Genomic DNA, 27,960 nt, shown 5'->3' with positions numbered 1-27,960 from the left:
CTCACTCTTGCTTTTAAAAGGTGTGCGAGTACTAAAAACCTATAGGAATGTGGAGGCTGTGTGTGTATGTGTATGTGCGTGTGCATGTGCACACATTCACATGTGCCTTCATTTGTGTATTTCTACCTATAAACCTATATATGTAAGTGTTTGGAATGAATGTATGTGTATATGTATTCAAATTGTAGATCATTGTATGTATCTGTCACACTAACATCAGCAATGCCTTATTCTTTCTCATTAACAAGTTAAGTTCTTTTTTTTTAATTTTTTTTAACGTTTATTTATTTTTGAGACAGAGAGAGACAGAGCATGAATGGGGGAGGGTCAGAGAGAGGGAGACACAGAATCTGAAACAGGCTCCAGGCTCTGGGCTGTCAGCACAGAGCCCGACGCGGGGCTCGAACTCATGGACCGTGAGATCATGACCTGAGCCGAAGTCCGCCGCTTAACCGACTGAGCCACCCAGGCGCCCCACAAGTTAAGTTCAACAGAAGCTCCAACAGAGGCAATAGGCTAATGTTCAACGGAAAGCAAAATACCTAAAACAGTCACTTCAGATAATGTATGAGCCTTTAAGTTAATGCCTAAATTTTCCTTACAGAGCATATAAATGTAAATGTTTATACCCTCAATATATATCTGAGAAGGTCTTACATTTTACTTTACATTGGACATTAGTTATAACTTTGTGGGTGAGTTAGAATAGATGTGAGATGATTTTCTTCCTTGTATTTCTGTCTGGGGAACAGCATGAATAGCTGTAGCAGTGTGGGTAAATTTTTGTATATTTCGTGTTTTGATGTGAAGGTGTATTTGTGCTTCTGTTAATCTCAACTCTTTCCTCCCACAGCTGCTTCAAATTCTCAGGCTTCATTGTCATGGAAGGAGCTCATAGGTAGATGTCTTCTCTCTTTCACTCTTTTTGTTTTGTGAAAAGTGCCTCCTATGAACCGGGCTTCTCATCCCTATTCCACTCCTATTCTTGCCCTATATTCATTGGGCAGCAGCCATTTTTTTTTTTTTTTTTGGTAGTATCTATGAAGCTCCAAACTGTTATAACAAATAGGAATTTTGTATCAGATAGAATAGGTAATGGAATACCAGGAGGACCTCTGATGGTGGTCAGGCACCAGATGTACAGAATTTTAGATGTACAGGCTAGAATAGACCTATCCAATTCTGGAGTGATCTAAATTGAGGCCATTACGATAGTGGGCCAAATCAAGCCAGGGGCCTGATTTATAAATAAAGTTTTAGTAGAACCAGCCATGCCCATTCATTTACATATTATCTATGGCTACCTTCAAGCTAAGATGACAGAATTGAGTAGCTGAAACAGAGACCCAAAAGCCTAAACTATTTACGGATTTTACAGAAGAAATTTGCTAACAGTTATCTAGATCAGCATTCCCCAAAGCAGTTCTACAGAGCACTATTGTCCAGGAGATAATAATTTTGCTTTTGGGAAAGGGTTATATAGTCATTTGAGACCAGAAAATGCTGGATTAAACCAAGTTAAACAGCTTTTTTTTTTCTTTTTTTACTATAGGTCATTTCAGATCCTTTCACATGCTACATGCATTGAGAAACTCTAAAAGGAGATAGAGGGTGTATTCCCTTTAACTTATTTGACCACTGGACTTCTTTTCCACAGCTCTCTTACTAATACCTTGCAAAATCGTGTTCAAAGGAACACTTATTGAGAAATGCTAACTTAGACATTCACTTGACAGAAGTTTGAACTTGATAACTGACTCCTTGGATTATTTTTTCTAGTTGCATAAAGTGAAAAACTATGTAATATAGTATTTAAGCATATGGACTATGACTTTAGACAAACCTTAATCTTAAGTAAGTCTCTATCACTTACTAGCTGTTGAACTTTGGACAAATTATCTAATGTGATAAGCAGGACTGACTACATAATTGATGGGCTATGCTACAAAATGAAAACACAGGACCCTTTGTTCAAAAAATATTAAATCCAAGATAGTGACAGCAGAGCATTATACCAATGGGCCCTTCTGAGCACAAGACCTGTGTGCAGATTGTATACCCATGAATTTATAACCCTGGTAACAAATTTCAGTTTCCTCAACTATAAAATGTGGATAATACCTACTTCATGGGATTATTGCAAGAATTCAATCAGAAATATATATAAAGAGCCTAGTAAAATATCTGGCACAGAATAGGCAGTAATAAATGACTTGTTTTTAATTCAAAAGTATTTATTGCCATATTCAATAACCTATTTATTGAGTGTCTACTATGTGCCAGGCACCACACTAGGTACTTAGGATATTATGGTGAAGAATACAAATAAGGTCCCTGTCTTCATGTAGATTATTGTTTAGTGGGAAAGACAGATAAATAAACAACTGTTAATTATGATAAGAGCTATAAAGTGAAAACAAGGTGCTGGGAAAGGAAATAATAGAGAGGATCTGCTTTAAATTGGGTGGTCAAGCAAGTCCTCTTCTAGGAAGTAATGTTTAAGTTGAGATCTGAAGGATAAAAAAAAAAACAACTCTCCATGGAAAGAGCAGAAAGGGTGTTCCAGGCAGAGAGAAAAGCTAATGGAAAGGCCCTGAGGTGGGAAAGAACATGGCATTTGTGAGAAACTAAAAGTAAGCTAGTGTGTCTTCAGGGACTGAGAAGGAGAGTGATTTGTGACACACCTTGTATGGTAAGGTTTTGGATTTTATACGAAGTGCAATGAAAAGCTTTTGAAAGGTTTCAGGTATGGTAGTCACATGATGAAATTGATATTTTTAGAAGATCATGTTGGCTGCTGTGTGGAGAGGAGCCATAGATAAGCTAGAGTAGATGAATAGTAGGAGTCTATTTCTTTCTTTCTCCAGGAAAGAGTTAGTAGTACCTTGTATTTGGTTGGTATTTGAGAATGTAGTGATAAATAAGTGGATTGAAAGCTTATGATAGGCCTTGTTAATTGATTGGATGTGGAGGATTCAAGGGGAAAAAAGAAATAAAGAATGGCTCCTAATATTTTTCTGGGCAACTGGGTGACATCATTTAATTGAGATGACATGCCTGCGGAGGGTTTTTTTTTGGGGGGGGGGGGAGGGCACCCACACAGAAATCCAGAGCTCAGGTTTAGACATGTAAAATAAGATGTCCAAGTGGAGATGGTGATATTAGTTATAGCTGTTGTTTTGTATTGTTGTCTAGGATTCCGTGATTACTAACTCTTGGTGTCACCTCATTAGATTCCTGGGAAATATTTAGAAAACATCTGAAAGAAAAATACCTAAACATAGGAGTCCATAAATGTTATCATCATGGCAATCATATAGAGTCACGGCTGCTTCTTATAAAAGAACATGGTATATCAGAAAAGACACCGTGTGGGATTCCTCAACAAGATAATTTTATTGATATGGGACATGTATTTGATCCTGACGAAGAGGGCTGCAGCTCATCCCAAACTGTAGTGCTTCAGGGATGTGCTGGGATTGAGAAAACAGCTGTGGTGCACAAGTTCATGTTTGACTGGGCAGCAGGAATGTTTACTCCAGGAAGGTTTGACTATCTCATCTATGTAAACTGCAGAGAAATAAGCCATATTGCTAACCTTAGTGCTGCTGACTTGATCACTAACACTTTTCAAGATATAGATGGACCAATTCTGGACATTATTCTTGTGTATCCAGAGAAGCTTCTTTTCATACTTGATGGATTTCCTGAGCTCCAGCATCCTGTAGGTAACCTGGAAGAGGATCTTAGTGCTAACCCCCAGGAGCAGAAACCAGTAGAGACCCTCTTACGTAGTTTTGTGAGGAAAAAACTGTTCCCTGAATCCTCCCTGCTGATAACTGCCCGGCCTGCAACCATGAAGAAGCTCTACTCTCTGTTAAAACAACCTATCCAGGCCAAGATCATTTGGTTTACAAATGCTGAAAAGAGAGCATATTTCTTGAGTCAGTTTTCAGGTGCTAATGCAGCAATGAGAGTCTTTTATGAGCTGCGACAAAATCAAAGCCTTGACATTATGTCCTCTCTTTCCATCATCTCCTGGATGATCTGCAGTGTCCTGCAGTCACAGGAAGATGGTGACAGGAGTCTTATGAGGTCACTTCAGACCATGACTGATGTGTATCTGTTTTACTTTTCCAAGTGCCTCAAAACCATTACAGTTATCTCAGTGTGGAAGGGACAAAGTTGTCTGTGGGGCCTTTGCTCTTTGGCTGCAGAGGGACTACAGAACCAACAGGTCCTATTTGAAGTCCATGACCTTAGGAGACATGGGATAGGGGTATATGATATCAATTGCACTTTTCTAAATTACTTTTTGAAAAAATCTGAAGGAAGTGTCAATGTCTACACTTTCCTTCACTTCAGTTTCCAAGAGTTCTTGACTGCTGTGTTCTATGCCCTAAAGAATGACGGCAGCTGGATGTTTTTTGATCAAGTGGGGAAAACATGGCAATAAATATTCCAACAATATGGGAAAGGGTTTTCATCATTAACGATACAGTTCTTGTTTGGCCTCTTACGTAAAGGAAAGGGAAAGGCTGTGGAAACTACTTTTGGAAGAAAAGTCTCCCCAGGACTTCGAGAGGAATTATTGAAATGGACTGAGAAAGAAATAAAGGATAAATATTCTATGTTACAGATTGAGCCAATGGACTTATTTCATTGTTTGTATGAGATTCAGGAAGAAGAATATGCAGAAAAGATAATTGGTGATTTACAATCAATTATATTGCTTCAACCTACCTACACAAAAATGGACATTCTGGCTATGTCATTCTGTGTAAAAAGCAGTCACAGTCATCTGTCAGTGTCTCTGAAGTGTCAGCACCTAATTGGATTTGAGGAGGAAGAGCAAGTCTCTGCATTCATGACACCAGTCTTTACACTTAATCAGTGAGTATATTAATGTATTTTCTCCAATGTTTTGGCCTTCAGAAATCATGGGCTTTCTTGTTTATTTCAAGTATTCAGGCACATGATCATTTCTGGTATTGTCAATAAATAAAATGAATCATCTCCACTTTCCATATTTTATGTCAATCAACCCAGTAAGGATTTATTCAATATATATCACATATTGGACACTAGACTAGGTAGACACTAAGGGAAGGTTAACAATTCTGAGCACTTATTATGTATTAGGCACTGTGCTAGCCACTGTGTGTGTGTATGTGTGTGTATATATATATTAGTCTTCACTGTTACCTTGTGAATGTACTTTATAATTATAAAAGTGTTATGAGCATGTAAGTCATCAAGATTATCATTGAGGATTCTACTATTTTGGTGTTGATGACTGCTATTCTGGAAAAGGTGGTAAACTTAACATTGAATTGGTTATCACTCTCCTCTACATATACTTCATCACTGAGGCCTCAGAGAGCCTCAGGTTAGTAAGGGGAAGAATTGTACTCCTGCATATATTGCTGTGAATCCTGGGCTTTTTCTACCAGGCTTCCACCTTCACAAAGGGTTCAAAGAGGCTTAGGTAAACCTAAGCCTTATTTCATACAGATTCTATATATTGCAAAATACAGTTCTATTGACTTATTGACCTGTGTTATCTAGAAAATGCCACTGGTCATAAGTCCGTTCTCAATACTTGGGTTAAGATGGGCATTGCCACTCCTTTAGCTGTACGACCAGCTGAGAGGTAGGGGACCTTGAGAAGAAGAGAGTGGGCAGAAGGCTCTACTTAGGAAGTGTTAACCCGAGTCTTTTCTCTGATAGTTATATTTCCTCAGTGGGAGTAGCATAGAGGTAGAAATGAGTATGGGGTAGGTGTGTTTGAGGGGAAGTGGGGAGGGGAAGGGAAGTGCAGCAAGGGTGTTTGGGACTAGAGTGGAAGGAGTAGGAGAGGTTACATGGACTTGGAATTACCAAGGACCTTGGCTACAATGTCTTGATAAATTCAAGACCACTTCAACTGTATATTATAAAGTAAAATGATGGATAAATGCATTGAGAACTTTTAAACACTGATGGAAACAAAAAGAGGCTTCTGGTTCATTCTAGATTTCCAGAAAATCAGCCTTAAATGGAGTCCCTACCCCAGCCCTATTGCCTTTATCAGGGGGCTTAAACTTTCACAAGCATGTTGACAGAGAGTTCACTATTGTACTGTTTTAGGTTTATTTTGTTGTTCAAGTGTAATTAACATACAGTGTTGTATTAATTTCAGGTGTACTATATAGTGATTCAGTGATACTGTACATTTCTCAGTGCTTGTCAAGATAAGTGTGCTCTTCATCCCCTGTATTTATTTCACACATCTCCACCCACCTCCCCTCTGGCAACCACCAATTTGTTCTCTGTATTTAAGAGTCTGTTTATTTTTTGTCTCTCTTTTTTTTGTTCATTTGTTTTGTTTCTTTTTTTTTCTTTTTTTTTTAAATCTTTTTTTAACGTTTATTTATTTTTGAGGCAGAGAGACAGAGCATGAACAGGGGAGGGGCAGAGAGAGAGGGAGACACAGAATCTGAAACAGGCTCCAGGCTCGGAGCTGTCAGCACAGAGCCCCACGCGGGGCTCGAACTCACGGACCGTGAGATCATGACCTGAGCTGAAGTCGGACACTTAACTGACCGAGCCACCCAGGCGCCCCTGTTTTGTTTCTTAAATTCCACATATGAGTGAAATCATGTGATATTTGTCTTTCTTGGACTAATTTCTTTCACTTAGCATTATACCTTCTAGATCCATCTATGTTGTTGCAAAAGGCAAGATTTTATTCTTTTTTTATGATGGAGTAATATTCCATTGTGTATGTATGTATATATATACATACATATATATATGTATTGTTTGTGTATATATAAATACACATACACACACATACATACACACACACACCACATCTTTATCCATTCATCTATTGATCTACACTTGAGTTGCTTTCATAATATGTCCATTGTAAATAATGCTGCAATAACCATAGGGGTGCATATATATTACCAAATTAGTGTTTTTGTTTTCTTTGGGTATTCCTCAAAAAATTAAACATAGAATTATGTTTAACATATGAACATTTGAACTTTTCTAGTTCAAAACATATGAACTTTTCTAGTTTTTAATGATTAATTATTCTATTAGTACTGACAACCAAAATATAGTTATAGTGTAGATAGCTTGGGCAACTCACTTGACTTCTCTGAGCCATCTGCAAAACGATGATTATGATATCCATCATTGTGTTAGGGACCAGATAAGATAATTTTATATGTAAAGTGCTTACCTTGGTGCCTGGCACACAGTAACATGGCTTGGGCTTTGAAGTCAGACAGATCTGAGTGCTGACCTCCATTCTATTCCTACCTATGTGACCTGAGGCAAATATCTTAACTTTTTTGTGCCTTAACTTCCTTATCTGCAAAATGGGACTTTGGAAGAAGTAAATGAATACTAGTATGGTAATCAGAAGCCAAAGTAAGCCTTTTACTTAAAATTTTGTTCTTCACTGTCTTGTTTTAAATTATTTTTGCTTTCTTATCTTTTTTAGGTCCTTCAAGCTATGCAATTTGCCAGTGTCTCGGCTACACTTGCTCTGCCAAGCACTACGTAATCCATGCTGTAAAATCAAAGACCTGAAGTAAGTTGAACTTTGCTTTAAACACTTAGGTATTTGTAAGGTAGAAACTGGATTGCTAGAAATTGTACCCCCAGCTGATGGGACCTGCAAACAAAATATAACTAGTGCTCAGCTTCTCCATAGCAGAACAGCAAATGATAAGATATGCTACAAACCTAGAAGGGGTAGAGAGTCAGGCACAGATCCCCGTCAGCCCCTCCAGCCTCTGTCCCTTTTGTATATGCTATTTTTGCTGCAGGGAGTGGATGGAAGTCTATAACATCTAAGAGATCTGTGTCTGTGCCCCTCCTGGACCTACCCTCTTCTCCTTCCAGATCCAGCTGTCCTCTTCCTTGGTTTTCTTTCAGTTGGGTCCTGTCCCACTCCATGCAGCTCAGTGATCTTTTTCTCTCCCTCCATGCCTCACCTCCATCCCCTGCTGTTATTCCCCAAAGTGCCATTGCTCAGAAACTCCCCACCCACCACGCTGACTTCCATTCCGTGCTCACTCTCAGGTATCTTGTCTCCTTTAGTCCACATCTCAAGCACACAGGCACGAGCTCCCTTGTTTCTAAACCCCTCACCACACAGATCAGTGTCTGTTTTCCTTCCTTCCCTCCTGTCCTAGAGGAAGAGGTGGCCTTTCCAAACCTCCCCAAGCAAGTAAATTCACTTTTTAATTTTTAATTTTTAAGCATTTAATTATTTCACTTTACACAACACAGAAGTATATAAAGATATAAAAGCCCTCCCCCCCTACTGTCCCATACCCCACCCCACCTTATACCCCAACATCCCCACTCCTGCTTACCATGCCCTGACCATACCTCCCTAGGTAACACCTTGTTTGCTAAATATCTTTCCAGACCTTTTTTCTATGCCTTTTCAAACATCAATGTGTAACATAAGGCACAAATAAACCTATAATATATATATATCCTGCACATGCAGTTACAGAGCTTGGAGGGTTTTGTTTCACACACACAAAAAAAACTGGCCGTCATATTTTATTTTTTATTGAATAGTACAATGAACATGCCTCCCAATGTGGTAAGCAGGGTCTCTCTCTTGTGTGTTGTATGTTTTCAAGCTTTCTTCAGTTGTCTCCTTCCCCGTGGTTCAAGTTTCTCCCATATTAAAAGGAACCCTCTCTCAACCATGTACCCCACTCCTTCCCTTTACTGCTAGGAGTTCTTGAAGAGCCCCCCTTCCTCAATTCCCATTTACTCCTCAGTCCTTGTGGTTTGGGTTCTACCCCTCCCTGGCCCAGATCTGTTCAAAGATCGAAATAATACCAAATCCAATGAATACTTTTCAGTTCCTACTTTAGGGCATCCCCTGCAGCCCTGGGCACGCTGAGAATGCCCTCCTTGCATCTCTCTTCCCACTGTCATGACTACTCCTAAGGACCTTGTCGCCTCTATGGTTCCCAGCCAGTGGCAGTTTCACCCTCCAGTGGATGTGTGGCAATACCTGGAGACATTTTTGCTTGTCACAACTTGGGGAGTGGGTGCTACTGACCTCTAATGTGTAGAGGCCAGGGATTCTGTCAAACATCCCGCAGTGTACTAGACAGCCCCCTGCAACAAATAATTATTCAACCTCAAGTGTGAGGAGTGCTGAGGCTGGAAAACTCTGTCCTAGAAGAATATAAACAAGCCCAAAGATATTCCTGAAAATGCAGGTTAGGGATGTTGCCCCCAATCCTGATGGTTGTCCACACCTGCCCCAATAGGAGACAGCCCAAAGTCCTATCCAGGAGCTATGGTGATGAACCAGGGCCATTATAGCTTCAGGCTCTATGTCTGTAGTCCCTGGGTGATGTCCAGGGCTCCTCCAGTTTTCTTACTCTGGTCCAGGTGTGACACCTCACGATCCTTCTACCTGTGGGCTAATCCATACATTTAGTCTCCCTCAACACCACTTAGAATCAGAATCATGAGAAAGGAAACACAAACCATCCTCTCCCCTTCTCTTTTCCCAGCTTACCCCCTCCCTCTAGACATTGATTTCCCATTGGGATATGTTTTATTTCATTTATGAATTCACTGAGACCTTTGTAACCAGATCCCCCCTCCCACTATTATTCTGGCAGTGGGTTTGGGGAGAGAATTGCTCAGGATAGCACCACACTTTGGTCCATAAACTAGACCAGCAAACCCTCTGGGCACTATCATTTGCTGACTCACCTCCTTAGAAGTGGTAGGGGTTCCCTGTTCAGATCTGTCTGTCCCCAGTTCTGCCACTGAGGACTGGGGAAGATTCTCATGTTTCGGGGCTATACAGCCATAGCAGTTGTCTGCATCTGGTGCTGGTGTCCTCTGTATGCAGTCCTGAGGGATTTCATCTTAGGGGTGGCAAATCTCTGCTGTGTTGTAAGCCCAGGGTTAACCCCAGGCCTTTTTTGATGGTTTCTCATGATATAACTTGATCAGAACATGAACAAGCTTCCTGTCCAGTTCATTCCGGGAGACTCTTGGGATATAGGAATCCTCACTACCTGTAGCTCTCTGATACTCCTCCCCAGCCAGTGTTGACATTTTTCTTGGATGATCTGTGGCTTGTGACTGCTCTTCTTGGTGCCAATTTCTGACTTGGAAATAATCTGGTTACCCAGATCAGGAACCCACTCAACTTAACTTAAAGAAAAGGGTATCTGTGTGGATTGGATTTTCATGCAGCATAACTGTAGAAAGATCACCACTGTCTCCATCTCTAGGGTTACAGGATCAACTCCTGTGCTTTCTCTATGCCTTATCTGCTCCCTGGGACCTCATTCTAGTATCCTCTAAGACACTTGGCTTCTATAAAGCACACAGTTCTTCTGACAGCCGGGGCCAGTCCTTGGCTGTGGCCTCGGCATTCATGACTCTGACCTTGGCCCCGACTCCAAATAACCCACTGCTTCCTTGCCCAACACCACTCTATGAAATCTGCCTCTCTGTTCGAGAACCTGTTTGGCTAAGGATGGGTCAGATGTCCACTCCTCCCATCATATACAGCCTAGGTGGGGAGATGGGTGGATTGTCATATACATGGCTGCTCATGTCCACTAGATACTAGGGCTTAGGAGGAAGAACAAAAGCTACGGTGCTTCTGGGGTATGGAACACTAATGCTCTGGAACACAAAGGGGGTCATCAAAACATGTCTCTCCCTGTCAATCTACACCTTCTCCACTTCCCACCCCACCTCCCTCCCATTCCCTTAGCCCCATTCTCCCACTTATCCCCTTCCCCACTCCACTGAGTCCCCTCCCTCACCTTTCCCCCATCCCTCAAAAATTGATTTTCCACTGGTATAGGTTTCTGTTCTATTTGACATTTCTTAATTTACTGAGGGCTTTGCAGCCAGATTCCCCTCCCACAGCGGAAGCAAATTTCCCTCCTTGAAAAATTCACAGCTTTACACCAAGGGCAGTCCCAATCCCCAGGTCTGCGAAATATGGGAGGTCTTCTATGATGATAGGGATCAGAGTCTCTCCTGTCTCTTTGGGATTCTTGAGGGTCTTTTCCCTGGGACCCCACATTAGACCTCACACTAACCTCAGAGGGCCTCCAGTGGGGAGATGTCTGAACTGGAGTTCCTACGGTGAATGGTGTTGCTGGTGGGACTGGTGTGGGCGCAGGTGGGAAGGGGGAAAAGGGACAGGCGTAAGAGTATGTGAATGAGGCAGGGAGCTGGACAGGAAGGGGTGATGGTGTGACTGTGGCCCTAGGCTTGATGGTCCCAGAGAAATAAAACATGGCTGTTTCCACTGACTTAATATCTCCCTTCCTCTGCCCACTGGTGGTGTAATTTTTCCGCTCCACAGCTCCAAGCAGGTGCATGAGGCCTCCACCTGGCTCCTTTGCAGCTTCTGCCCCTTCTGCATTCTTCTGTCCTCTTCTTCCTCTTCCTGCAGTGCCAGTAGAAGCAGTAGAAGTGGCAGCAACTCCCGCCTCCTCTACCTTACCTGCTCCTTCTGTCCTAGTGGCCAGGCCTGGCTCCTCTGAGACCTGGACCTGCTTCTGCAGAGACTGCAGCTGTTGGAGAAAAGTAGGCAGTGTTGAGACCCATTCTGGGGCTGGTGAGGGGATGGGGCAGGGAGATAGGGCAGGGATCAAGCAGAGATAATCTTTAAGACCTGGAGGAGCTTCCACTTCAGGAAATCCCGTTCTGTCTGCACCTCTTCCAGGTTGGCCTGGGCCATCTGTAGCTGGAAGGCTGCCTCTTTGTGTTCCATCTCCTCCTGTGTAGTGAACTCCTTTAGGTCTGAGGCCAAGGTCTGTGCAGCGGTCTTATGCAGTTTGGCGAAGTCATGCAGCCAGTGTACCCTGTGCTTGTGTAACTGGCCCTGCCTGCGGGCAAAGCGCACACCTAGGGCCAGGCTGCTCCAGGCACAGGCCTCTTTGGCCTCACTGGACACTGTGCTGTCTTCCAGGATGGCCCTGAGTTTGTCCTCCACCTCCTCCCAGGGCAAGGATGTATTCTCCAGGTAGAACTCCGGGCCTTTTGTGTGCCCAGCCATCTTCTCATTGATGAAGGTTACCACTTTGCTGTGCTGGAACCCACCACTGGGGTCGTCGGGTTTCAAGGCCATGATGACTGAGAACCTTAGGGGTTTGGCTGGCCCTGCAGAAACGAGCAAACCAGTTGTCCCGTAGACCCCCCTTGCCCCTCTCCCCTTGTCCCCCTTCCCCTCCCTCTTTATCCCCCTTCCTCTCCTCCCGTCTGGCCTTGCCCCCCTCCTCCCCCCGTCCTGCCCTCTTGCCCCCCCCCGCCCCTACACCCCCCCCCCCCGCCTCCTCTGTCCCACCCCCTCATCCTACCCGCTCCCCTGACCCGCCACCTCGTCCCTACCCCACCCCACTTCCCCATCCCGCCGCCCCCCCCCCGTCCTGCCCCCTTATCCCCCCTGCCCCTGTCCCACCCCCTCCCCTATCCTGCCACATTGTCCCCACACACCCACTGCACCTCCGCCTCCCTCGTCTGGTCCCCTTGTCCCCCTTTCTCCAGTCCTGCCCTCTTGTCCCCTCCCCCACCCAGCGTTTCCAACCATCTGTTTGCCCTGCCCCTCCTCCCTCAGACCCTCTGAAAGGTCCACTGACTGGTTTGCCCCACCCTAGTACACCTCCAGCCGGGGCCAGATGGGGTGCAGACTAACCATACCTAACCATACCTACCTAATAAGCCCAAGCAAGAGGGTACTTTTCCCTCCAAGGGCTTGAGAAAAAGGAAGTCTTAGGGCCAATTCTGGAATCTTTTACTCTGGGACTGTTCCATCTTCCAGTGATAGTGGGGGTGGGAGGGAATGTGAGAGGAAGGTTCTGTCCCAACTCCAGGACATAAGAGGACCTGCTATATTGTTGAAAGTCCTTGAAAGCCGGAAATAGCAGGAGTGGTCAGAAAAGACTTAGAATCAAGAACATAAAGGACTTGTAATCAAATACAAGAAGTTATGCGCACCCCACCATAATGCTTTGTCCCACACCAGGGGGCCCGTCCCTCCTAGAGATGGAATTTTCTAGAACAAGAGGCAGCCCCAATCCCCCATGGGCCTCCTGAATGCCTTGGAGGAAGAAGGTGGAGCTAGTGAACAGCTTCATTGCCCATTGGCCCAGCACTGAATATTGTAGTGACCCTAAATGGACATAAATCTTGGCCACTTCACCCCCAAACCATGTCTTGAATCTGTCCACCTTTGCTGCCCCCACCATCCTAGGTCAGCTACCCCTACCCTATTTCTTCCCTGGACTGCAGCCCTCTGATATCTGGTCTGTCTCCTGCTTTCTGGCATTAGAGGGATATGACCATCTCACTTTAAATCTCCACTGACTTTCCGAAGCCTTCTGGATAAATCAGACAGACTTCAGGTTTAGTCCTACTTTGCCACTTACTATACGACTTTCTGCTGTAAATGAATCTTAATTTCTATCAATGGGCCTACTGCAAGGACAAATGACAGAGTACATTGTAAACTTGATGTAATTTCTTCTATGATCACATTTTTGTAAAATAAAATCTGTGTGTGTGTCTGTATGTTTCTATGATCTTGGAGAAAGGAGTGAGAGGGTATATACCAGACTCTTAACATTGGTTATCTCTGGGAGGTGGAATTGGAGAGGAGGTTTGGAAAAAGTTTTTATCTTCTTAAAAAAATTTTTTTAACGTTTATTCATTTTTGAGAGAAAGGCAGTGTGAGCAGAGGAGGGGCCAAGAGAGAGGGAGACACAGAATCAAAGCAGGCTCCAGGCTCTGAGCTGTCAGCACAGAGCCTGATGTGGGGCTTGGACCCATGAACCGGGAGATCATGACCTGAGCCAAAGTCGGATGCTTAACTGACTGAGCCACCCAGGTGCCCCAAAAAAGTTTTTATCTTTTTAAAATACATCTTCCTATGATTTCACTTGTTACAAAGAACATATGTATGCATACATTAAAAATCTGGAAATTCGTGTGCCAAAATTTTAACAGTGGTTATTTTGGGGTGATAGTAATATAGTACTTAAAAAAACTTTATTCTTTACGTTTTTCTCTATTATAGAAATTGTTTATAGTAAGCATATATTATGTTTTTAAATTTTTAACTACTCTTTGATAACTTATGATCATTGTAAATACATTTTAAATACCTATAAAGTAAATGTCTCCCTGTAATCTCACCCTTTCCCAACCTAGAAGATAACCACTGTTAATAATTTGATATATATGTGTGTGTGCATATATATATATATATATATATATATATATATATACATACATATATGTCCTTCTAGTCTTTTATTTTTCTAATGTTTATTTACTTTTGAGAGAGAGACAGAGTGTGAGTGGGGGAGGAGCAGAGAGAGAGGGAGACACAGAATCTGAAGCAGGCTCTAGGCTCTGAGCTGTCAGCACAGAGCCCGATACGGGGCTTGAACCCACCAACTGTGAGATCATGACCTGAGCTGAAATTGGACACTTACCGACTGAGCCACCCAGGCGCCCCTGTCCTTCTAGTCTTTTAAAATAGGCCATAGCAAATACAATTGACCCTTGAACAACAGGGAGTTTGAACTGTGGAGGTCCACTTATATGTGGATTTTTTTAAAAAATAAATTCAGAGCGGTACTATAAATGTATTTTCTCTTATGATTTTCTTAGTAACATTTTATTTTATCTAGTTTACTTTATTGTAAGAATATAGTATGTAATATACATAACATACAAATACATGTTAATTGATTATTGTTAAGGTTTCTGGTCAATAGTAGGCTATTAGTAGTTAAGTTTTGGGGGAGTCAAAAGTTGTAGGTGGATTTTCAACTCTGTGGAGGTTGAAGCCCCTAATCCCCTGAGTTGCTCAAGGGTCAGCTGTAATTGGAAGTTTCTCAAACAAAACATCCTCTGTCTTGTCTCTGGCCTTTCCATCTCTTGGCCTTTGCACTGGCTGCTCCATGAGTGAATTGTCCCTCAGCTCCTCCACTTCCTCCTGCTTCCATTCTCTTCATCCAGCTGTTCAATTTCTCTTCCCCTTTCACAACAGCACTCAAGTATTTATTTTTTTATAAATATTTCTTGATCCTCCAAGCCCCACCCCAAGCTAGGTTGAATTGTACTACCTTTCTGTGTCCCCATGATACCTTACACATACCACTTGAAGTACTTTTCACACTGTATCCATGATTTTCTAATTTTTTTTTCCCCATTAACTGGACATCCTTGAAGGCCAAGTTGGGGTCTTAATTATTTTTGTGCTTTTAGCATTTGGCACAGTGGTAAGCACCCAATAAATTGTTGAGTGGATTGAAAAAATTCATTACATCAGTAAGGTACAAACAGGTACCTTTAAGGGGAGTCCTATTTTCTTTCTTCTCTGAAATGTCTTTTTCTCCACACAGACTGATTTTCTGCCACCTCACAGCTTCTTGTGATAGGGACCTCTCTTTAGTATTTGAAACTAACCAGTATTTGACAGATTTGGAATTTGTAAAAAATACCCTGGAAGATTCAGGAATGTGAATGATTAAAGCAGCCAAACTGTGTCTTACAGACATTGAGGTAACTGACAGCAGGAGATTTTGTTTTCTCTGTTCATGTCATTTTTTGTCAATTTCTGTTTGCATGTGGGGAGAGCATGAACAAGATGATGAGGTCATTCTTCTTTTCTCTGAAGGTTGTACGGATGCCTTATATCTCCTGCTTCTTGTGGGGCACTAGCAGCTGTTCTCAGCACCAGTCAGTGGCTCACTGATCTGGAATTTAGGGAAACAAAACTGGAAGCTTCAGCTCTGAAATTGCTCTGTGAAGGCTTAAAAGATCCAAATTGCAAATTACAGAAGCTCAAGTAAGTTGTAACTGTTAGTTTCCTTACTGCAAGAAAAAAAATTTAAATATGCAACTCAAAATGGACATTTTGTGATCAAAACATTTCAAAGAGCCATGGAGAGGAAGAATAAAAAGTGACAGTCCCTAAAATTGTTTCTATGCAACAAGTTTAGGAAGAGAATTTTCATTGTAAGTAACAATAACATCAATGACTATAATAATAACCCACACTTATTAAACAGTTACTTTGTGCTAACCATTGGGCTGAGTGCTTTGTATCCATTATTTCCTTTAATTATTATCCCCATTTTAGCAGATGAGGAACTGGAGACCTAAGATCATAAGACTAAATAACATGGTAAAGGCACAATTCAAAACCGACATGTGTTTGACTTCAAAGTCCATGGTAATGATTTTAATATATAATTTATCATATACATGTTAGGGTTCTCTAGAGAAACAGAACAAATAAGATATATACAAAATATGCAGTTGACTCTTGAACAATATGGAGGTTTGGGGGGCCACTCCTACCCCCGCCAGTTGAAAATCCACATAGAACTTTTGACCTTCCAAAAACTTAACTACAAATAGCCTACGGTTGACTGGAAGCCTTATTGATAACATGAACAGCCAACTAACACATTCTGTATATATTTATTATATGCTGTATTAAAATAAAGTAAGCTAGAGGAGAGAAAATGTTAAGAAAATCATAAGAGAAAAATACGTTTACAGTACTATACTGTATTTATCAAAAAGTCATGTTTAAGTGAACTTGTGCAGTTCAAACCTGTGTTGTTCAAGGGTCAACTGTATAGAGAGATTTATTCTAAGGAATTGGCTCATGTGGATTATGGTGGCTGTCAAGTTCAATATCTGCAAAGTAGGTCAGTAGGCTAGAGATACAAGGAAGAGCCAATGTTGCAGCTTAAGTCTGAAGGCATTCTCCTGGGAGAATTCTGTCTTCTTCTCAAGGAGGTCAGTCTTTTTCTAGAAAACCTTTCAACTGATTAGATGAGGCCCATCCAAATTATGGAGGGTAAATTACTTTACTCAAAGTATACTGATTTCAATATTAATCTCATATAAAAAGGACCTTTCCAAATACATCTAGAATAATGTTTGACCAAATGTCTGGACATATGACCCAGCCAACTTGAGGCATAAAATTAACTATCATAATATATATGTGGGTTTTTTAAGGCAAAACCTCTTTAGCATTGAAGCTTTAAAAAATCCACTTTAAAGCTTTTTTTTTTTTTCTGGCAGAATTCCTCTATTTAAAATTTCTAAATTGGGGAGATACAGACATGTGTACTTATAAGCCCTCCTTCAAAGCTAAGGTTGGAGCCTGGTAACTCAAGAGAAAATTGAGGACTCAAAAATTGTAGTGCATATCATAGAAATTTTTTTAATTGATGGAAGAAAAAGTTGATGGGAAATAGTTCAAGAAATTGAACTACTTAATATGGAGAAACAAAGATTTAGAAGACAGGAAGGTTGGTAAAAACCACTCTTCATCCCAAACAAGGAATATCATGTAGAGGATGATGGGCTGGGTCTCTGTAAGGATGGAAAATTAATTAATAATGGATTTAAAATTTTTTTATGTTTCTTTATTTTTGAGAGAGAGAGAGAGACAGAATGTGAGCAGGGGAGAGGCAAAGAGAGAAGGAGACACAGAATCCAAAGCAGGCTCCAGGGCCCCAGCTGTCAGCACAGAGCCTGACACAGGACTTGAACCCACGAGCCATGAAATCATGACCTGAGCCAATGTTGGATGCTTAACTGACTGAGCCACTCGGGCACCCCGATAATGGACTTTTAGATAAGAGGGAAGATCTTTTGACTATGAAGCTTATTAAGGATATTATAGTACTTCCCCCTGGGATTTGAGAGAAACTATAAGATAGAATTATAAATTCATGCAGGGAGTTAAAATAAGATTAGGTTGCCTTGATATTTCCTCCCAATACTTTTTTTGAGGGGCAGTCAACACTTACTGAATTCCTACTGGGGACACAGTATTGTGGGAGCAATGTATAACTCTTTCCTCTGGAGGTTGTGACATACTCAAGGTTGGCAGTCTTGTATGGGTGGGCGTTTATTTTCTCTGCTCATGAGGTATTGTGGCAGGGGGTGAGTAGGATGGTAAAGCAGCCAATTTTATCTCTGTTCATCTTTCTTTCTCTCAAGGTTGTGTGCTAGCTTTCTCCCTGAAAGCTCAGAGGTTGTTTGCAACTATCTTGCCTCTGTTCTCATTTGCAATCCAAACCTCACTGAGTGAAAATCCCCTGGGGGATACAGGGGTGAAGTATCTTTGTGAAGGTCTCAGACATTCCAACTGTAAAGTGGAGAAACTAGAGTAAATTTCTTAGAACTGTCTGGTAGCATCTTATGACTATTGAATTTGTCAAGTGCCTGCTGTGTGCCAAGATCTATGCTTGGTGCTTGGCAGAAGTTATTTCATCTAATTCACTCTTTCCAATAACCTTAAAAAATGGATTTTTATCTCCATTGTACAGATGAGGAAATTGAAGATCACAGGGAAAAGTGACTTGTCCAAAGTCACAGCACTCGAAAGTGGTATAGTCAGGATGTGACTCCAAAATCTGTCTCCAAATCTCATGCTCTTTCCATTATATTACCATCTTGCATGCTTACAGGAATGCCACTACTTAAATATTAATTCTATAAAGAACACCTACTATGCACCCAACACTGGACTAGATGTAGGTAGTTTTGTCAGAAGGACAAGTGACAAGGCTGCCCTTAAGGGCACACAGATATGAAACAATTGGAGAACAACACAGTTCATTCAATATGTAATGAAGTGCCCAACACTGTGGAATCATTTAGAAATGCTAGATGAGCCCACGGAAAGGTAGGAGGTCCCTATGAGCTGGAGACTTCAGGAGGAGTCTTTGTGAAGGAGCTGCACTAGGAGCTGGAACTTGAAGGATGGCTAGAACTTAGTTAAATGGGGAGGCTAGGAAAAGCTAAATGCAGCAGTGGCTGATTTTTCTTCTTTTTCTCTTGGTAGCTTGAGCACATGTTACCTAACAGATGCTAGCTGTATGGAGCTCTCTTCTTTCTTGCAAGTGAGTCAGACTTTAAAAGAGTTGTTTGTGTTCGCCAATACCCTAGGGGACATAGGAGTACAGCATCTCTGTGAAGGTCTGCAGCATGCACAGGGTATAATCGAGAGTCTTGTGTAAGTGTCTACTTATCCTTGTTCTCATGGGCCTTGGCATTTGAAGTTCAGTGGGACTCTATGGTTAACAGCCACCTTGGTATCCCCATTCCTCCAGGCTTTCCCAGTGTTCCCTTTCTGCGGCTTGTTGTGAGTCCCTCGCCCAAGTCCTGAGCTCCATCCGGAGCCTGACAAGGCTGCTTCTAATTAATAACAAAATTGAAGATTTGGGACTGAAATGGCTGTGCGAAGGATTAAAACAGCCTGACTGTCAGTTAAAGGATCTGGCGTAAGTATCATGGACTATAGCCACAGGCTGAGTTTCCTGATGTTTCAGCAACTCTTAAAATTAAGTGAGTATTTTTTGGCCTGGTGATTGAATCTCCAAGGAAGCAATAATTGAAGATCCAAATAATTCAGGGGGAATAAATGTTCCTCTACTCCACAATCTCTGCTTGGACCTGGCCCAGGGGATTTTTTTTTACAAGACACTCTGAGTTTCTAATGTGTTTTTCCAGTGGGCAAATAGAATTTCTAAAGTGACTCAGTGCAGATGAAATGATGCCAGCCTTCTCTACCTTACTTCCCGGCAGACTGTGGACCTGCCACCTGACTGGAGAGTGTTGTCAGGATTTGTGCAATGCACTCTACACCAATGAGTACCTGAGAGACCTTGACCTCAGTGATAATGCCTTAGGGGATGAGGGTATGCAGGTGCTGTGCTGAAACACCCCTCCTGTAAACTACAGACCTTGTGGTAAGTGCACAGGGACCCTTTATTCACCAGGCTCTTGTTCCAGGCTATATATGAAATGGAGGGTCTTTTTGGAACTTGGGGTAAAACTGATTTCTTCCTCGAATCCCTAATCCTCCTTAGGCTAGCAGAATGTCATCTCACAGATGCGTGCTGTGGAGCCCTTGCCTCTGTCCTCAACAGAAATGAGAACCTAACACTGCTAGACCTAAGTGGAAATGACCTCAAGGATTTTGGAGTGCAAATGCTGTGTGATGCACTGATTTAGCCATTATGTAAACTACAGACATTCTAGTAAGTTAATGTGGTGGGAGAAGTGGGAGGGAGGGGGTCAAGGCAGACATGTTCGGTTTGATCATAGGCTACTGCAGTGGGGAAAGAAGAACTGAGAGCAAGCCATGCCGAGGCAAAATATCAAAGGAAGTGAAATTACCAGTAGGCCTCCTCCTTGGACACGGGGCCAAAGAGAGAGGCAGAGAACAGGCAGCACTGGATCTCACTGCTAAGAAAAGCAGCATGGTGTAGGAAAAAGAGTATCAGATCTAGATTCTTTTAGGTCTGGCTTAAATACTAGGTTTAGCATCTACTAGCATACCCATGGTTACTTAACCTCCCTGCACTTAAGTATCCTTGTCTGTAAAATGGAGCTAGTACTAGTACTTGACTATCTGGTGTTGACATGGGGATTGAATGAAGTGAAACATTAATTATAAATGGACCCAGTACAACCTTTGGCACATAGATGGTGCTCCATAAATGTTAGATTCTTTCCCTTTTCTCTTCTAATACTTGCTAGAGGTCTTAATGTTTACATTTGAGAGTCTTCAAGACTCAAGGAAATGAAGCTATAATGATGCAATGATAGGAAGTAGAGGTCTTGACCCTTTCTGGTCAGTGTCCATCTGCCAGCTCATCAGGCTGGCATTGACACACAAAGTCATTCTTAATTAGGATACAGCTATGCTGTGTTGGCAGCTAACCAGTTACCAAACGGCCATTCATTTCTGGAATTCAGAACTGGAACACATAATGGAAAATAAAGGCCGAGTGCAAAAATTCCACATTCAAGGCCAATTTGATGGATTGAAGTATAAATGCAAACAACATAAAGGCCTGATTACAAGTATGGCTGAAACAGAAGCTGGTTCTCTACTAGCAAAGTGAAGTATGTTAGTTTCAAAGGCTTGAAAGTGTGGTGATTACTGCCCAGAAAGGGGGAGCTACTCACAACATGATAAGCATCAGGGATTTAGGGACCTTCATGGTGTCTTTCTCAAAAGAAATAACTGTAGCCTATATTGTTAGCAGGTTGGAATAAGCTTAATGACCAATCCTAATGTTTCTTTAAATATTGAGTAATTTAATGTGGTAGCATTCTATATTGTGTATGCTTCAGCAATGATCCTAAGTGACAGCAAGGAGAATTTTTTTTTGTTGTGATGGCATGCTATTATTTGCTTTTTTATTGTAAATTGTTATGCTGTTTCCTGTATCTCTTGCTCTTTGCCTTTTAACCAATGTGCTTCCATTGTGTTTTCAGGCCAGGCTTCAAACCTTTATAACTTGTCAATCAAGAAGTTGATAACAGTGTGCAATAATAGCTCAGAATACAAAACAAAGGACACACACACACACACACACACAGAATAGACACCATTCACTGACCTCAAATCAGTTTTGAATGTTAGAGTATATATAAAACAAACAACACTGAAATTAATAGAAATATATAGTTATCCACGTAAGGTGAGAGGAAACTATGGATGATTTAATGCTGTGGTAGGATAGAGATGGAGTAAATCCAGGAGAGCCTTCTAAAAGGGGGAAATTCCGCTGGAAATTGCAAAGGCTGGAGGAAAAAGGTTATTTTCTAAGAGCTGCTTGAGTGTGAGGCTGAATCTTATTCCTCATTGTATTCTCCCCCTGCCCCAATAAAAAGTTGCTGGCTCATTGCTTTGCATATAGTAAATACATACAGAAGATCAATTAGTAATTTAGAGCACCTAGAGGCAAAGAGACAGTTAATGATATATCCAATAAAGACTATGTGTCTAGACATTCAAAAGGTCAAGGAATAAAAGAGATTGTGGCCTCAGAGGACAGAGCTCACCTTCATTCATTCTACCAGTACTTGCTGAATATGTGCCATGTACTAGGCAAGTGTGCCAGGTGCTAGGAGACAAGAGTGAATAAGACAGGAGACATGATCTGTGCTCTTCAGGGGCCAGTGGGCTTAGTGGTAGAGACAGGCACATAAACTGAATAATGCAATAAGGGGATCGTAAGGTCTTGAGGGAGTCATGGCAGGAGACAACCCACCCAGTCCAAGACGGGCAGGGAAAACTTCTTGGAGGAAGGACCACCTGAGTTAAGTTTCAGGACTATTGCCAAGAGAAATAGTGGTAAGGATGGAGAAGGGTAGTCCAAGCTCAGGAGATGCATGAGCAAGGTAGCCAGACAATAAACAGTACAGTTTATGGTACTTGATAGGGAAATGGGTGGGAAATATCCAAGGAGTTTGCTATTTCTGGAGCATAAAGTACAAAGCAGAATGTGTCAAGAAGTGAGACTGAGGGGGTAGGTAAGGCCTGTATGCCATATGTGATTAGTAAGACCTGTTAGCAGAATTCTGGGTACAAATTCAGCCCTTGCTCTCTCTCTCTCTCTCTCTCTCTCTCTCTCTCTCCCTATCTCTGATACTCTAGCAGTGGTACATTTTGAGGCCTCTCCTCATGTTTCCAAAATTGGTCCCCAAAGTAGAGCTAGTTTTGCTTCCAAAGTTGGTTGAAGAATCAGTCCACTGCTGCTGCTGTTTCTCACTGCCACAGGGGGCTGATCCTAAGAACTGAATCTAACCAGTCCCATAGAAGTTTGGTTACTAGACTGTGATGCCCTGGCTGGTCTGGATCCCTGCTAGCCATGCAGTGCCATTATACTTGGGCTTTAAGGCTACAGATATATTAGTTCACACCCAAACATACAGCCATTGTTCTCTAAAGTACTGTATATGTCAGGGTGGTTGGGTCTAGAGGAGCTCCTGGAATCAGCCACAGATACAGATATATATATATAGATATAGATAGATATGGATAGATATAGATATAGATATAGATATATAGATATATATAGATATAGATATAGATATAGATATAGATATAGATATAGATAGATATATATATACACACACACACATACATTATATATATATATATATATATATATATATATATATATATATATGAAACCTGCCCTTGCCCCACAAAGACATAGGCCCCTGAGTTGAGTCAGGGGACCCACTTAAACCTTCTTTCTTCAAGATAATCTTATTTTATGGGCTGTGGTGCCTTTCACTGGCACTGGGTCTTGGATAAAGGCCCCTAGCTCACCCTGGTATGTGTTCCTAATTCTAAATTTGGAAAGAAGGGGTAGATAATAACTGGTCTCTTAACTCCCAGAAGACCTCTGGGCTTCCTAAGCATATTGGCCTACCTCTTGCCCAACAGTGAGCTCTATACATCAAGAGGTAAGGCAACTTTTGCTAAGTCAGTAAAAAAAAAAATTCGGAAGGTCTTGTTACACTTCTGTGGCATTAAATATCTACTTACTATACAATCTCATAATTAGCATGGTTACTCATTTCACTTTGCTAAAGATTAGCTTCTATCCATTAAAACTGAAATCTTTACCTCACTACACACTTGAAAGAGCTGTGCCTTCTTTTGTAGTCAATGGGTTTTAATCAGGGACACACATATGGAGTTTGCACTGTGGGAAGTTTTCTAGTAGGTAGGCAGTTGGATATAGGAGTGTGCCTTGGAGATGATAGATGAAGCCATGGCAATGGATGAGATCCTCTGGGGAGAGTGAGAAGAGAAGAACCTCTGAGGAACACCTCTGGGGAATTAGCCCTGGGAAATACCAACTTTTTAAGAAGTGGGTATGGGAAAGAAAACCCATGGAGTAAACCAGGAGAGAAATGGTGTCCTGGAAGCTATGGGAAAAGTGAATTTCAAGGAAGAAGTGCTCAACAGTATCAAATGCATCAGAGAGGTTCAAGAGGACGAGTACTGAAACATATATCCATTGGATTTAGTAATTTGGAGGCCAGAGGCGACTTTCTCAAGGGCTGGTTTAGTGGCATGGTGGGGCCAGAAACCAGACTGCAGTGACTTGAGGATAGGAAGTAAGGAGGGGAGAAGGAGCAGAGACTAATCTTTCAAGAAGTTTGTGAAAAGGAGGGGCACCTGGGTGGCTTAGTTAAGTGTCCAACTTTGGCTCACGTCATGATCTCACAGTCTGTGGGTTCAAGCCCTGTGTTGGACTCTGTGCTGATAGCTTGAAGCCTGGAGCCTGCTTCGGATTCTGTGTCTCCCTCTCTCTCTGCCCCTCCCCGAACTTGTGCTCTCTCTCTCTCAAAAAAATAAACATTAAAAAATTTTTTAAAAAGTTTGTGAAAAGGAGAAGAGATGTAGGGCTATAGCTGGGAGGACTGGTGGAACTGCAGGGAGGAGGGAGAGAGTTGGCCTTTTCCTTTTCTGGCTCGTTGAGGATAGGCAATTCTGTAGTCTGAGTGAAAGGAGCCCATAGAGAGGGAGAGGTTCCATATACAGGAGCAGGAACTAATGGACTCATGCAATGGGGCCTTGGACAAAGTCAGAGAGGGACAAGAGTGAGGGTCCAAGAGGAAGTTTTCTCAAGGAAAGGAGATAAGGCTAAGGGAAGCAGTTGGTGTGGGTGAAGTAACTCAGTGGTGGTGCTATGGAACAAGTGGAATGGGAATCTTACCTTTGCGGATAGGAAAGCTACTGAAGGCATCTGCTGGCTTGACTTGACACAAGATTCTTTTCATTTTTCATAGCGTTGACATGGATCATTTACATGAAGAAACGTTCAGAAAGATGGAAGCTTTAAAAATGAGCAAGCCTGGAATCACCTGGTAGTTTCCAAGGAAAGCCCCTGAATCAGCTGCATATAGACTCCCTTGATCTGCCACCATCTTTAACAGTTGTGCAATATTCTTGTTCTAAACCTGTTAACCATTGCCAAGGACCCGAATGTGAAACAAACAGCAGTGATTTCTATTTCTTACACAGAATCATCCACGAAGTAGGTGTGAAAGGCAGAGGCACTTTAGTTCAAATGTCTTCAGCAATAATACCTTACATTCATATGTTGTATTATAATGTTTACTATGTTCTCACAGAAACCCTCAAAAGTGGGAAGATGAGGCTCAGATAGGCTGTGACTAGCTCTAGGTCACACAGCTCATTAGTGAGAGAATTGGGACTGGAATCTAGCCAGGTTTTACAATACCCAGACCAGACAGAGAAACAATAGAAAAAGAATGTGAAGGAGTCAACTTAAAGAAACAAGATACTTGAAATGATTAAAGAGCAAGAGAGTATACAAACATATATCTTATGGTGCTGATTTTAAGTAAAACTAATTCACAAAGGAAAGAGAGGAATGAGTTCCATTAATAGGGAAAGGCTTCATGGAGATGCAACTTGATGTGGGCCTTGAGAATGAGCAGGATTGAGATGGGGGGCAGATACATAGGCCAGTGGCTGTAAGACTGCAGGCAACAGGGCTGTGTTTGTGAGCTGCTCGCCAAAAGCGCCTAGGGAGAAAAAAATGTTTGCATTAGAGTTTCCTGAGCTGTGGCAGTATCTACATTCTAGCTGAGGGTGTTCTCTAGTTTCCAGGCTCAACTCCTCTTCTGAACTTCTAATACCCCATGTGTTTGTTCTTATTCATGGACTCCTATGGCTGACTCACTCCTCATCCGTGACAACAAATTGCATGGCCTAGCATGGGTCCTACACAACCCCATGTTTCTCTCTGCCTAGCTTCTACAAAACACCAGATGAGACAAGTGGAGGAAGGGAATGCCAGGCAAAGAAAATAGCACAAAGTCCATGATATAGGAGTTAATGTGGTATGGGATGAGCAGAAAAGTAGGCTGACCCAATTAAGATACACAGGTGTCTCTGGAAGCTACTTGACTAGCTGTGTGACCCTGAACAAGTCAACTTGGATTCTAACAGTTTCTAGTTTCTCATCTGTAAAATGGGGATAACTTCACATTAACCTTATATGGCTGTTGTTCCTGACATGGTGCTGACCCACAGTAGGTACTATAATGGTAGCTATTTGTATGAGTGTGTAAATGTGATGATACAACTCAGCTTGTAGTCTTTGAGCTCCCAGATTTTCCTGCTGTGTAGTCAGTGTTAACTGTGCATTTGAACTAAATGTGTGTGCTGGAGACAGTAAATCTAGTGGGGGAAGAGACACATAGTGGGAAGTTACTGCCCGCTAGAGGTCTAGCTGCTCCATGTCCTCGTCCATCATCATATATTGTTCCTTGCTGCCCTGGGAGATGGTAACTTTCGGTCTGGAGACCACATCTGGCCTAAGATGGTCAAAACAGCACTTTGTTTCCAGTTTTCTTAAGTTCTTTCCTTTTAGTTATTTAAGACTTATTTATTGACAATTATTATGTGCCAGGTTTTGTGCTAAGTATTGGCTTTATAGAGATGAATATGCCTTTCCCTGTGCACATCCCCCTCCATCTTCTCTGACTTCCCTGGTCCCTCTGTCAGTCTGGTAAAAATCTGATAAAACTCAGTCACAGTAAGAACTCAGAGATATAATGTTGAATGAAAGATTGCAGAACTCTGTGTGTGGGTCTTTGTGTGTGTGTCCCATTTGTGTATAAAAGGATAAATACACATGTGTGTGTATGTGTCCAGAATATGTGTGGAAGAATATATACAGGAAATTGCCAATAGGAGTTATCTCTGTTAAGAGGAATTTGGCAAAGAGGGGCCATTTTTATCTATAGCCCTTTGTTCTACTTGATGTTTTTACCATGTGCATGTATTAATTTTATAATTAATAAACTTGATGTTAAAAATAAAACTCATTTATACTGAGGAGTTATTTTTCTTCTTTTAAACATGACAGTTGAGAAGAAAATATAGGGCAGACATTTATAAGCATGATAAAAACCTAAAGGAAAAGAATGAAAGATTTGATAAAATTGAAATTAAAAATACTTTTATGAGAAAAATACATAAATAAAAGACCAGTGATAAACTGCAAGAACCTATTTGGCATATTATAAAGACAAGGCTAATGTCCATAATATAAATAACAAATCAGCATGAAAAACAAAATGTGAAGGACTCCTACTTCCAGCAATGCTGAAGTAACAATGAATGGACTCATCTTCCCACATTAACAACTCAAAAAATGGGCAAAATATATGAAATAGCAGTTTTCAAACATTGGTGGAGTTGAGAAAAATAAAAAACAAATAACTAGGTGGTAGTTTTAAACAGAACCATATCAATAAATACATTAATGGTCTCACAGCAACCCAATTAAAAGACTGAGATTGGTAGAATAGAAAATTAGAAAAAAACCTCAACTATATGTTGCCTATAGGAAACCCACTTTAAGTATAAAAACACAAGTAGGTTAAACATAAAAGACAGGAAAATACACCATGTTAACATTGATTTTAAAAAAGCTGGCGTGAGTATATTATTAGAGAAAGCAGATTGCAAAACAACGAATATTACCAGAAATTCAGAGGGCTATTTTATAATAATAACGTAGTTAATTCATCATAAGGGCATAACAGTCCTAAAAATACTTGCACCTAAACAACACATTCAAAATACATGAAACAAAAACTGAGCAAGGAGAAATAGACAAATCCACAATTTTAGTCAGAGACTTCAACATCCTTCTCAATAACTGATAAACCAAGGAGATAGAAAATAAGCAAGAATATATAGATGATTTGAACAACACAAATAATAAATATGACCTAGTTGACACCTAAGCAACACTCAACCCAACAACAGAAAATGTGTTCTTTACAAATGCACATTGACTATTTACCAAGATAGACCAGATCTCGGTCATACAACAAGTCTCAATAAAGTTAAAGGATTCAAGACATACAAAATATGTTCTCTGACCACAATGGAGGTAAATTAAAAATCAGTAAAAGAAAGATATATAGAAAATTCTCTGAATGTTTGGAAAATAAATAACGCACTTCTCAATAATCTATGGCTCAAGAGTAAGTCTCAAGGAAAATTAAGTATTTTAAACAGTGAAATGAAAACAGGAGACAAAT

The 27,960-nt window shown here is 41.4% G+C and overlaps 2 protein-coding genes across 6 annotated transcripts; one reads left to right on the top strand and one right to left on the bottom strand.

Moving 5' to 3' along the window:
• LOC145714320 (ribonuclease inhibitor-like) lies at positions 1-26,746 on the top strand. 5 transcript variants are annotated; one of them, XM_081793740.1, is made up of 11 exons: positions 1-20; positions 854-4,893; positions 7,499-7,588; positions 15,429-15,588; positions 15,704-15,874; positions 18,055-18,223; positions 18,902-19,072; positions 19,170-19,340; positions 19,645-19,808; positions 19,929-20,099; positions 24,664-26,746. In XM_081793740.1, the coding sequence occupies exon 2, from the start codon at positions 3,404-3,406 to the stop codon at positions 4,454-4,456; it is 1,053 nt and encodes a 350-aa protein (XP_081649866.1). In that variant the 5' UTR covers positions 1-20; positions 854-3,403; the 3' UTR covers positions 4,457-4,893; positions 7,499-7,588; positions 15,429-15,588; positions 15,704-15,874; positions 18,055-18,223; positions 18,902-19,072; positions 19,170-19,340; positions 19,645-19,808; positions 19,929-20,099; positions 24,664-26,746. The 5 variants fall into 5 exon arrangements, with proteins under 5 accessions (XP_081649866.1, XP_081649868.1, XP_081649867.1 ...); XM_081793742.1 differs by lacking the exon at positions 15,429-15,588 and having other exon boundaries at positions 4,682-4,893; XM_081793741.1 differs by lacking the exon at positions 15,429-15,588.
• On the bottom strand, positions 10,866-12,787 carry TEX13B (testis expressed 13B). The gene is made up of 3 exons (XM_081792438.1): positions 12,732-12,787; positions 11,693-12,180; positions 10,866-11,591 (listed from the first exon to the last, which is right to left on the bottom strand). Exons 2-3 carry the CDS (start codon positions 12,146-12,148, stop codon positions 10,899-10,901), a joined length of 1,149 nt encoding a protein of 382 aa, XP_081648564.1. The 5' UTR covers positions 12,149-12,180; positions 12,732-12,787; the 3' UTR covers positions 10,866-10,898.
• Positions 26,747-27,960: the final 1,214 nt, after the last annotated feature.

Source organism: Panthera onca, chromosome X (assembly GCF_046562875.1).
Source record: "Panthera onca isolate mPanOnc1 chromosome X, mPanOnc1 haplotype 2, whole genome shotgun sequence".
In the NCBI taxonomy this organism is placed as follows: Eukaryota; Metazoa; Chordata; class Mammalia; order Carnivora; family Felidae; genus Panthera; species Panthera onca.
The sequence above is the reverse complement of the archived record's forward strand: the minus strand, read 5'-3'. Positions and strand labels throughout refer to the sequence as shown.